The 12,693-nt window shown below is 32.8% G+C and overlaps 2 protein-coding genes across 5 annotated transcripts; both read left to right on the plus strand.

The window, feature by feature from the left end:
* The first annotated feature begins 5,027 nt into the window (after positions 1–5,027).
* Positions 5,028–8,227, plus strand: LOC121242003 (disease resistance protein RUN1-like). 4 transcript variants are annotated; one of them, XM_041139888.1, is made up of 2 exons: positions 5,028–5,737; positions 7,820–8,227. In XM_041139888.1, exons 1-2 carry the CDS (start codon positions 5,226–5,228, stop codon positions 7,845–7,847), a joined length of 540 nt encoding a protein of 179 aa, XP_040995822.1. In that variant the 5' UTR covers positions 5,028–5,225; the 3' UTR covers positions 7,848–8,227. The 4 variants fall into 4 exon arrangements, with proteins under 4 accessions (XP_040995822.1, XP_040995823.1, XP_040995824.1 ...); XM_041139889.1 differs by lacking the exon at positions 7,820–8,227 and adding an exon at positions 7,274–7,388; XM_041139890.1 differs by lacking the exon at positions 7,820–8,227 and adding an exon at positions 6,339–6,481.
* Positions 8,228–8,372: 145 nt separating this feature from the next.
* On the plus strand, positions 8,373–9,946 carry LOC121242002 (disease resistance protein RPS4B-like). Its single transcript, XM_041139886.1, has 3 exons — positions 8,373–9,119; positions 9,214–9,756; positions 9,870–9,946. The coding sequence occupies exons 1-2, from the start codon at positions 8,463–8,465 to the stop codon at positions 9,517–9,519; spliced, it is 963 nt and encodes a 320-aa protein (XP_040995820.1). The 5' UTR covers positions 8,373–8,462; the 3' UTR covers positions 9,520–9,756; positions 9,870–9,946.
* Positions 9,947–12,693: the final 2,747 nt, after the last annotated feature.

The raw sequence follows: 12,693 nt of genomic DNA on the forward strand, positions 1-12,693 counted from the left end.
TCGTATTTCAAATGTACCCATAGAACCTCACCATTCCTCAAACAGAGTCTCTTAACAAGGGGCAATGAAAAACAAACATCAATTCGAATTCGCACCCTCAAAAACACTCCCCAACCAGGAGATTGACTAGACAAATCAATGTCTTCAACATTACCAATCGACTCCCCAATGCTACGTACTGTCTCAGAATTCATCCCCATTAGAGGAAAATCATATAATCGGACCCAGAAGGAAGCGAAATTCATCTTTATTCGTGACAGTTGAAACTCACCAACATAGTCCATAAGCAGAACCAAATTCTTATCGAAGGACCATGGACTATTGAGAAAAACCTTCTTTTTATCACCCTGATCAGTGAACTAAGCAAGAAAAATGTTCTCACCCAAATCAAAGGATTTTACCCATTTCACAGGACTCCAGACAGTGCGCATAACAGACTTAAAAGCCTCCTTGTTAAAGAATTTACGGTGAGTAAACTGAAAATGAGGCAATAATCTTTATGATCATCAATGGACCCCTGCAGCGAGTCTTGAATACCAACATTTGCCTGCTCAACTTTAGACAAGGAAAAAGACTTCCATTTATCAGCTAAATCGTCCTCCATCAGACCAACAAAACAACAAAGTAGACCACTACAAGTAACGATCTTGCACTAGAGACAAGAAAATAGACACTCAAATCACGACAGAAGGCCGAAATTGAGCGAAATAGACAAACCAACAAGGCAGTTACCAAACTCTCCGTAATCGCCGGAGACAAACCAACAAGGCAGTTAGCAGTTTTGTATCTTTCACCTGTTGAAGGGTGTAAATTTGAACCGAAAAACCGGTTTAGATCGGACCGGTTGGACCGGGTTTGAACCGTTCCAATTTGGGACTGGTTCTTGTAACATTAAAACCGGCCGGACCCAATCGGTCCCCGTTCCATGGTTTTTGGGATTGGATCGGACCAGTTCGGTTGGGAAAAAAAATATAAAAATTAATATTTTATATATAAGTTTTATACAAAATTAATATTATACAAAATATTTTTTATATATAAGTTTTAAATATAATGTATAATTATATATGATATTTATATATATATATAATTTTATATATAATATATAATTATATATGAGATTTATATATATATAATTTTATATATAAGATATAATTATATATGAAATAATTTCATATTATAATTTATAAATTGTAACATAAAATGTTAATATTAAATACGAACATTTGTAATTTGTTTAATCATATGTTATTAATTAATTATATATAAGATAATGTTATTATAATTTATAAAATAAAAGTTTAATTTTAAAGATGAAAATATAATTTATCATATGCTTTAAATATAAAATATATATTTAAATTATTAATAACATTTTATTTATAGTTAAACTAAGTTGTAACTAATACTGATATATTATATATAACTAAATAATCACTATACTAAATAATCACATATAAAAGAATGATATAGTAATACTAATTACTAATACTAAATTACTATACTAATACTATTACTATAATAAATTAGTGTACTAATACCATCACTATAATAAATTACTGTACTAATACTATCACTATAATACTATCAATAATATAGGTATAATAAATTAAACTCACTATAACAAATACTAATATATAGTTATTCTAATCACTATAACTAATACTAATATATTTACAAATACTAATAGCCTAATATAGACTATAGTTATACTAATATAGTTATACTAAATCACTATAACTAATACTAATATATAGCTATACTAATAGCCTAATATTAATACTATTTTATAGCTCAATATATTATATAGCTATAACTAATACTCATATATATACTAATAGTCTAATATTAATACTATTATATAGTCTAATATATTATATAGCTATAACTAATACTAATATTTATTCTAATACTAATAGTTTAATATAGTAGTTATACTTATACTAATATAGTTATACTATATCACTATAATTAATACTAATATATAGCTATACTAATAGTCTAATAATAATATATAGTCTAATATATGATATAACTATAACTAATACTAATATTTATTCTACTACTAATGGTCTAATATAGACTATAGTTATACAAAATTATTGATATAGTTATAGATTTATAGTATAAGGGTTTAGTCTAATTAGACTATTAGTAATAATTTTGATATTATTACTAAACGGCGCCATTGCACCTCTAGTCTCCCAAACCCTAAGACCTGCCCCTCTCTTTCTCACTCTCTCACTCTGCCTCGCAGCCTCTCTGCATCTTTGCCCTCTCACGCGGCCATGACCCACGCCGTTGCACTGTGTACATCTTGTCGTCACCCCCTCAGCCTGAGTCCCCTCCCTCTTGTCGTCGCCCCCTCAGAAACACATACCCGCTCTCTCGCCATTGCATCTCCCCTCACGACCTCACCTCTCGAGCCGTTCCAGTCGCACACACAACCCCTCGACCCCTCTCTCAACGACGCGCTGCTCTCTCTGTCTCTCACTGTCTCACGCAGTCTTCCCATCTCTCACGCAGCCGACAACCCCTCTCTCATGTCTCTCTGTCTTCGACAGTAATTTTTCTTGGAACAATTTCGGATGTGTATATCATTTTTAATCTCCGTTGGTTTAATTGTTATGTGAACTTTTTTGTTTCAAATGTTTATTAGTTAAATGAGAACTTTGGACATCTTTGAGAATTTTTTTCTAGGCATTGCTCGTTGGATTTAATTCCTATACAATTTTGTGCATCTTTCTTTGAGGTCATGATTGTTTAGACATATGCTCCCAGTTGTTAAAAGAAAGCAGAACAGAGAAACTATTTTACTTTGGGTTGTCGATTTCAAACACAACAAATAAAGTCTAATACTTCCAAGTTGAGTGAGACTCTTACATCTGCAATGATATAGTGGGTTGCGGACTTCCTAGGTTTTTTTTTTTTTCTAAGGATCACGTTAGCTTAAAGCTCTGTTTGTTATGTTTGATCAAGCATTTGAGTTGAATGAAAGCTTTCAAGTGGCTTTGCTCCATTGCCTTTAGTCCCATATCTCTTGTATGACTTCCAAAGATGAAATCTCCCATTTCTACCAAGTCAAAAATGAAAAATAAAACATCTACTGAATTGTTAAAAAAACGTACCTACTAGTTGGATGCCCTTTTGAAAAATTTATTTGCTCTCATACATGGATGGATTCAAGATTAAAAAAAAAAAAAAAGGTTAAAATCATCTTCTTGAGGATCTTTATTTGTCTAACGTCAATAGCGAAGATCATTATTTTTTATAAACTTACTAAACATATTATATTCTTTTCTAGGAATTTGTATTATAAATTTTTTTAAATTTTTGTGTTTCTTAAATTTACTATTATTATTCCTTTCTTAAATAATTTGTTATAAATTTACTAAACATATAATTTTTTCAAAAGGTTTATGCAAATGTGAGGGCAAAGAGCAGCATTTTACCTCTGAAGATAGGATACATTCCCAAGCATTGTATTGGACTCTCATCCATCAACAATATTGTTCTCCAAGAGCACCTGCTTTCATATATAGTAATGAATCTAATCTGTAATAATATTCTAGCTAGGTATCCTTTTGATGTAGTTTCAGATTCCATGCATTTGTCTTAAGCTATTAGTCTCTCTCACACACATATATTTGTTCCAAGTTCCACATTGCTAGCTACTTTCAATGCTTCTCTCTCTCACAAATCTCATGCATTCACTAAATTAAAACTGGAAAGCCAGACCGAACCGGTAAAACCGGATGTACCGGTTTAGGAGGGTAATTGATGCGTAATCGATTTTTAAAAATACAAAACCGGTACATATCGGTTCGATCTTAAATTTTGTTCAAAATCAGACCAGACCGGACCCATTATACCCCTACTCTTTATAACGTAAACAAACAAGAACACAATTTCTCCTCTCACAATTTGATATGCAATGGATCATTAAGGGATAGAAACACCATTTCACGCCAGACGTGGCACTGCCATGAGTGGACATATGGTAGTGCCACGTTACCATATAAATATTGTTTGCTTGATGGAAAATGTCAAAATGATACAATTACAACTGTTGATAGTTTTTTTTAAATAAAATTATGAAAATATGATTATTTATTTATGATAATTAAAATTTTATTAAATTAAAACAGCAACGCAAGAAGAGGTGAGATACCCTATATAAAAGCTCCAATATAGTAACTACAATGCACAGATGGAGAGGGAGTTAAGTAAAAGTCAGTTTGTGGGATATTTTTGTGGCTAAAACACTTCTCTTTAAAAATAGTGAATATTATAAAAATATAGATTATATTTAATTAATGAAGCATCTTATTATATTATCCTCAGGGAGTACTAGTGGACTGTTTATGTAAAGGACGGACAGAAGCACAAACATGCATTACAAGGATGTTTGATTAGCCAATTGCACCCATTCACACAGAGTTCTGAACGTTCTTCTGTGTAAGATAAACGTCCAGACCCGATAACTACTAGACTTTCGAGATTTCTTAATGTGGGAGGATTGTAGATTTTATCACATTAAGTAAGCACCTACTCCAACTTCTTTTTTTTTCCCTAATCAAGCATGTTATAGGGTAAATAAAGAAATTACAAGAGTTTAAGGTGGATCATTTCCACTTTCAATATACAATAAATAACTAGGGATATTATCTAAGGGATATTATCTAAGGGATATTATCTAAGGATAATATATTTAACGTGTTTTTTTATAAAGAGAAAAATAAACCTGATAAAGAATATAAAGCTATGACTAATTTCATTAATAGATGACATTGTAATAAAAATGGTTTCACAAAGATGAATGCATGGTTCCTCAACTCTGTTCTTGATTTCTTGCGGTATATAATATAAAAATAAACAAAAAATTCTTTGCATCTTTAAAACATTTAAAAGAATATTATAATATTTAAAAATAGTGAATATTATAAAAATATATATATATATTATCTTTAATTAATCAAACATCTTATATGATTCTCAGGGGTTGGACTAGTTTCGCATAAATCAGAGATCAAAGGTTCCAAATATGTGCAAGGCAGGTGCATGAAAGAGTACTGTTTATGTAAAGGACGGACAGGGGAGCTCAGGTGCAGGGCCACATACGCGGTTTCTAAACAACCATTACTATCAATAGCACATCCCCACTTTTCCCCTTTCTTTGACCCACTTCTTTATAATTGCACCTGATCTCTCATGAGCATTAGAAGATGACTTCTTCCATGGCCTTACAAGGAGCTTCTTCCTCGCTCTCGTCTACTTCTTCCTCCATCCATTCATGGACTCACGATGTATTCTTGAGTTTTAGAGGTGAGGATGTTTGCCAAAAATTTATTTCTCATCTATACCATGCTTTGCATCACAGGGGAATCAACACCGGTATAGACAAGAATCTTGAAAGAGGGGAAGAGATTTCGCCAGAACTTTTCAAAGCTATTGAAAGATCAATGATTTCTATCATTGTACTCTCTAAAAACTATTTAGAGTCCAGATGGTGTTTAGATGAGCTATTAAAGATCATTGAGTGTAAGGAAAATGTAAAACAAATTGTTCTACCCTTGTTTTACGATGTATCTTCGTCAGAAGTACGACATCAAAAAGGAAATTTTGGAGAAGCATTTGCTAAACTTGGATGTAAGATCAAGGATGAAGAAAATGTTACAAAGTGGAAGGCAGCTTTACAAAAAGTAGCCAATTTTTTCGGATTCACATTAGGGGACAGGTACTTTTAATGAGCTATGCTTTTATATTTGTTTACATGTGATGTTAAAGAGAATCTAAGAATTCGCAAATTGATTGAGATATGATGTGTTGCCAAACTATTTGATATTTATCAGTCTTTTGCATACCATACTTAAAATTAGAAATCTTTTCTTATTGAGGGATTTAAGATCGTACTGCCACGTGAAGTTTATATGAGAAACGGAACAGAAGAACATGAAAATATACAAATCGAAATCTTCTCTCTATTTTTTTTTTCTTTTATTTTTAGGTTCTATAAAGAATAAACAAATGTTTTATGCATCAATTTGTTTAGAGATATACAGACTGAAAAATATCCTTAGTTATAAGTTTCAGAATTATGGGAGGGAGAAATTCAAGAACGGAAAAAAATAGTTAAAATATTTAATAATTCATATAAAGAATGAAAAATGTAAGAATGAGAAGAGCACTGGGAAGAAGAAAGGCTACCTTTGACATGGTAATCTACTAGCGTCATTTTGCAATGGATAAAAAAAGACAATGTTTACCAAATCATCTTTATGTGTGTATTACGGTGAAAAGTCTTAACTATTTTAATTTCTTGTCTTTTATATTGATAGGAATGAATAAGAGTTTATTCAGGACATCATTAAATGGGTGGACTCAATAATGGTGAATCGTACATTTCTTAATGTTGCAAAGTATCCAGTTGGAATAGAGTCACGTGTACGAGACATTTATCAACATTTAAGTATAGGAAGGAATGATATTATATGCATGGTAGGGATATTTGGAACCGGTGGAATTGGTAAGACAACTATTTCAAAGGAAATCTATAACATGATCTCTTATCAATTTGAAGGAAGTTATTTCTTGAAAAATATTAGAGAAACTTCAAAAGCAGGTGGTCTGATCCAGCTGCAAAAAACACTTCTTTATGAGATTTTGGGAATAAGTTTGGATTTTCATGACATTGACAAAGGCATTAATGTGATTAGGCATAGACTTTGCTCTAAAAGGGTTCTCCTAATTCTTGATGATGTGGATGATTTGGTTCAACTACAAACATTAGCTGGAGCTCTTGATTGGTTTGGTTCAGGAAGTAGAATCATCATAACAACAAGAGATCAACATTTATTAAATTTCTCTAAAGCTGTTTCAAAATATGAGTTGAAGATTCTGGCTAATGATGAAGCTCTTAAACTCTTTAGCTTGCATGCTTTTGAGAAAGATGAACCGCTTGACGATTATGTGGAACTCTCTAAACAAGTATTGGAATATGCTCAAGGTCTTCCACTTGCTTTAACAGTGATAGGTTCAACTCTAAAAGATCAAAGCATTCATCAATGGAAAAGTGTATTGAATAAATATAAACAAATACCCGATGTAAATATTCAAAGTGTACTTCGAGTAAGTTACGATGGATTGGAAGATAATGAGAAGGACATGTTTCTTGATATTGCATGTTTCTTCAAAGGAGGACCTTTGGCTGATGTCATTAGAATATTTGACAATTGAGGTTTCTCTCCTGATTATGGTATCTGGAGGCTTGTAGACAAGTGTCTTATCACTGTTGATGAGTGGAATAAAAGTGTTTGGATGCATGACTTGCTACAATCTATGGGTCGAGAAATTGTTTGATTACAATCACCAAAAGAACCTGACGAACGTAGTAGATTATGGTTTTGTCACGTGTTGGAAGAAAGTACGGTAAGAGTCACAAAAAAAATTATTTAGTTATACATTTATTTCCTTTTTTAGTAGTGAAACCTACTGGAATATATATATATATATCTTGTAAATTGAAATGATTTTTAGTTATATATAGAATCATTTTAATTAAGATGCGTCAATAAAAGTATCAAATGTCCTTTTTGATTTCAAATATCCTATTATTTTCTTCACGAGTGTCTTTATTTTGTGGAAAGTTTTAGAGTCATGTGAGTTGGGAAGAGACATTCTTTGTTTTTTATTTTTTATTTTTTCTATACGCAAAACTATTTAGTATTTTACATTTCAGCAATCAGAAAATACCAAAAATAGCTTCATTTTATGCATTAGTTTTACTAACACTCTTGTCATGTATTTTCTCACGTCCCAAGGTACAAACAAAATCGAAGCCATTATAGTAGAAATGCCCAAAGGCGAGGAAATGATTATTTTGAGTCCCAAAGCATTTGTACAGATGAAAAGACTTAGAGTGTTTATCAATCGTAATGCAAGTTTTTCAAGTGGACCTAATTATCTCTCCAACGAGTTAAGAGTACTTGATTGGTTTGAATATCCGCTACAATCTTTGCCACCCAATTTTCATGGAAATAAGCTCATTATCTTTAAAATGCATGGTAGCTTCATCAAGGAGTTAAGCTTCATCAAGTTCAAGGTACGTACAATATAATCTTCAATAAATTTTTTCTTTAATCTATGTGGTAAACTCCTTTCAATTTAATTTTTTCCTTTTTTAACAGAATGTGACAACTATGGGTTTCGATGATTGTCATTTGTTAACCAAAGTCTCGGATCTTTCAAGCATGTCAAATTTGAAGGAATTGATTGTTGAAAAGTGTACAAGTTTAGTTGAGGTGCATGATTCCGTTGGATACCTGGATAATCTTTTAAAATTGAGTTTCCATGAATGCTCTAACCTCTGAATATTTCCAAGAAGACTCGAGTTGAGATCTTTACGCTACCTTAATCTTTGTGATTGCTCAAACCTTCGTGAATTTCCTGAAATTGGTTGTGAAATGAAGTATTTACGTTCATTAGATCTACTTCGCACCGCAGTGGAAGAACTACCTATATCTATTAGGAACCTCACTGGACTTGAACTTTTATTTATAAATGGTTGTAAAAGCCTTGTGCGTCTCCCAATTAACAGCATTCCTTTACTGCAAAATTTACGCAAGCTTGGACTTGGTGGTCCAATGGTGGAAGACGAGATTTTATCGAGGGAAGAAAAACTCCTTGAATTGTTGCGTCCAACGAATTCAAGCACTGCATTACAAGTGCTGAATCTTCCAAATTGTCCCCAACTAGAATCAAGTTTCTTTCCAAAATCAAGTTTCTTTACTGTGTTTAATTCCTTAGCCACTTTGAACAAGTTAATTCTATCAGAAAGTGAGATGGTTAGCCTTCCCACGTGCATCAAAGGATTTGTTGCACTCCGTGAACTCTACTTGCGGGATTGCGAGAAACTTGAAGAAATCTTAGAACTTCCACCAAATATACGAAGTGTAGATGCTACAGGATGCATGTCGTTACAAAGATTTTCTAAAGTATCAAGAATATTGAAATTCAATGGAAGCCACATCAGGTCGCTAAGAATGATTCAATTGGGTGGATGCGAAAAAATGCATGAGAAGATTTGGAATTATAAAGAGCCAAATCCTTTACTGTGCAAGGTATGTATATATGTTTCTCATTCTCTCTCAATTCTTTGTAAGATGCATGCCTTTTAAACTGATGATGATGATGATGATGATATTGGTCTAACAGAGACATTATAAGGCCACTGCGTTATCGGAAAATGAGATTCCAGAGTGGTTCTGGTATCAGAAAGAATTTTTAGAAAATGAAATTGCCAAGAGTGGGAATGATGGTGATTTCCAGTTGAGGAAAAATGAAGAATGGGTAATAAATATTGAGGGGCCACATTATTTGGAAGATATAAGTGGGATTGTAGTATATGCCCTTGTGTTTAATAAAGAAGCTCATGAAAGTTCAGATTTTATTTATGATGCTGAGATAACCAATAACAACTCCAATCATGTACACCGTATCGATATGAAGTGGTCAATTTGATTAATATTTATTATACAACTGGAAGCGGATATGACGTAAAGGTGGGGTACTCCGATTTAGAATCGTTTGAGCTAAAGGTTTTGGACAATTTGAGAGTTCACCTTCGTCCTCATCCCAATGTTTGGGATCCTTTGCTGGTACCCTTTTATAGAAGTTGCGAAGCCAATGTTGTATACAAGGACAAGAGTAGAGCACATAAAAGAAAAAAAATGGATTGAATTATTTTGGAATTTTCAGGTGAGACTTCCCTTTCATTTTTGTTTGTTTTCTTTGCCTTTTAGACTTGATTTGGTATTTGCCACCGGAAACAAGAGCCCAATTTATTAGCTCAATGATGTCATATCTCACAGTACTCTTGGAATCCAATCCGTAACCTTACACAGAAGAAAAGAGGGATTCTTAAACTGGGGGCATCAAACTTCCAAAGGTAAACTTGGAGTTAGAGCTTTGACATGGTATCAAGCATGCGTTTCAAACATTGATTAGCTTGTAAGGTTTTTACTTTGTTCGTTTACTTATAGCCATTAGTTTGTTTCTTGGATGATGAATTCAAGTGTTGTGCTGCCTTGAAAGTTTTCTTCTGTATCCTTATTATGGTAAGTATATGCTAAAAACACTTAGCTGAAAAATCAGAAAACACCTATTCTCGTTCCATTAAAAAAATCCCATTAAGTTGGAGAGCAACATATACTTCAAAAACAAATAAGTATTCATCGATATGCGTGAATAATACATATTTGTCGTAATGTCTATGTATTTTGTGTTGTTTTCTAAATTCATCATCCAACTCCAGTCTCATATAGTACTAACCCTCTGTATTTTGTGTTTATATCAATTTTGTATACCAACGAACTTTATGATTTATTAGAAATTGAAATTGTTAAGAGTTCAATTAGTACCCAATTGAAGGGAAGAGAAGCATGGGTAATAGATGTTGAAGGGCCACACTAGTTTGAAGAGATAAGTGGAATTGTATTGTTTCCTTTTCTGTTATTTTAAGAACATGATATGTCTAGGTGTTTTATTTATGATGCTGAGATAACTTATAATGGCTCAAATCATGTATGTCAAGAAAATAAAGTGGAATTGGTTAATGATTTTTGGATTAGAAGGAGATCTGGATATCATGTATGGTTGGGGTACGCCGATGTAGCATCTTTTGGGCTAAAGATTTTGGACGATTTGCGAGTTCGATTTTATCCCAATGATAATCCAAGGAGGGGTACCGCTTTAAGCCTATGTGGTATACAAGCTTGAAAGAAGACAAAGTTAAAAACAGAAAAATGGATGAAACCGATCTTCCATGAAGTCCTCAACAAATGAATTAATGATAGCCCAAGTCACCCCTCTGTTGCTACTATTTCTTTTGGTTGGAATATCTTCATCTATCTTCAACTTTGAATGACCTTGGACTCCAATTGGAGTCATAGCTTTGACTTGGAATCAAACACAATCCATTATTTGCGATGGATGAATGACTTGTACATTTAAAAGAGCTGAATCTTAAGACCACTCCACTACTGCCACTGTCATCCATCTCTCTCTCTCTCTCTCTCTCTAGGTATTTATACAGTTGAACAATTTGGAGTTAACCTTCAACATTGCTAAAAGTGGAGAATCTTCCTGCTACCAATTAGTTTGTAAGCTTTTCACTTTGTTCTTTTACTTATAACCATTAGTTTGTTTATTGGATTATGAATTTAAGTGTTGTGCTGCCCTGAAAATTTTCTTATTACAACAAGTTTATGCTAAAAACGATCATCAGCACCTATTTAATATCTCATTTTCAGCCTAGATGGATCGAAACACAGAGAAAATTCTTCAGAATTATGAGTGAGATCCAGGATATTAGAGGTAGTTTGGGAATAGGGATGCATTTTTCTTGGATTCATCTCTTCTGAAATCAACATTTTTACTCCACATTAAAAGGCAGCGCTTTTCTCATGGATTGATGTGCATAATGCATATTTCTCGTAATTTCTTTGTATTTTGTGTTGTTTTCTACATAAATGCACCTAGACTCCTTTAAACACTCCGTATGGTATATATAATAGATAGTCAGAACAAGGGCTTCTTATGTCTTTTTGAGAAAGTTCTTTTTCAATACTTGAACTTGTTTATATATTCTTCAAGCACAAACGTAGCATGCTTGACAAGCCAACTTGCACCCATTTACACAAATTTGAACTAAACTCCTTCTGAGTAAAACAACTATCGATACCGGATATCCACTAAGCTCAGTTTGGATGTTGAGTTGAGTTGAATTCTTTATAAATAGTAGTGAGTTGAGATGGTAGAGTGAGTTTTATAGGGCCGGATGTTGAGTTGATTTGAGATGAGTTGAATTTTTTATGAATAGTAGTGAGTTGAGATGGTTGAGTGAGTTTTATGGGGCCTACCTAAGATGAGTTTATATGTTTGGATATTAATGAGTAGATGTATTTATGAGAAGTTGAAAAGAGGTTGTGGGTCACACGTGTAAAGAGGTGTTGAGTTGACAAAAATTATGGATCTCACTTGTAAAGAGATTTTGAGTTGAGTGATATTTAGTGATTTATGAGTTATATTTTTGGATGTTAGGATAAGTCTAAAACAAAACCCAATTGAGATGAACTAAGCTCATTCAAGGATCCAAACGAAGTCTTAGGTTGCGTTTTGGGTAGTGAGGTGATTTCAGATATTCTGTGAATAGTAATAAAAAGGTAATTATAAAATATTAAATAATAATGAATAGTAGTGAAAAGTATGTAAAAAAAATAACAATAAAATACTAAACAATATACTTCATTATTCAAATTAGCCCTTAATCATGATTGTATAAGAGTATTTATAATGGTTTGCAAGCTGTAAACAACCTAAAAAGAAAAGATAAATACATTAAAGAAGCAGATATTGGTTGCTCTGTTTGGAACTCATTATGGAATGTTTTCCTACCAGTGGTCAGCTCTTTGATTGCCGTAATGGAGTTTTCCATATTTGTGAAGTTATCGTTCTCTACATTGACTTGCTTTGTTTCTTTCCTTTGCAGAGATGGAGTGATTAGTTGCAGTGATAGTGCCATTGATTACTTGCCCTGTTTTTTCTTTTACATTGGTGGAAAAGTCATCATCAATTGTATGTTTAATATTTCTTTGTGGACCCTTACCATGTGATTGAACAAAGGAATCCGACAAC

This window comes from Juglans microcarpa x Juglans regia, chromosome 8D (assembly GCF_004785595.1).
Source record: "Juglans microcarpa x Juglans regia isolate MS1-56 chromosome 8D, Jm3101_v1.0, whole genome shotgun sequence".
Classification (NCBI taxonomy): Eukaryota; Viridiplantae; Streptophyta; class Magnoliopsida; order Fagales; family Juglandaceae; genus Juglans; species Juglans microcarpa x Juglans regia.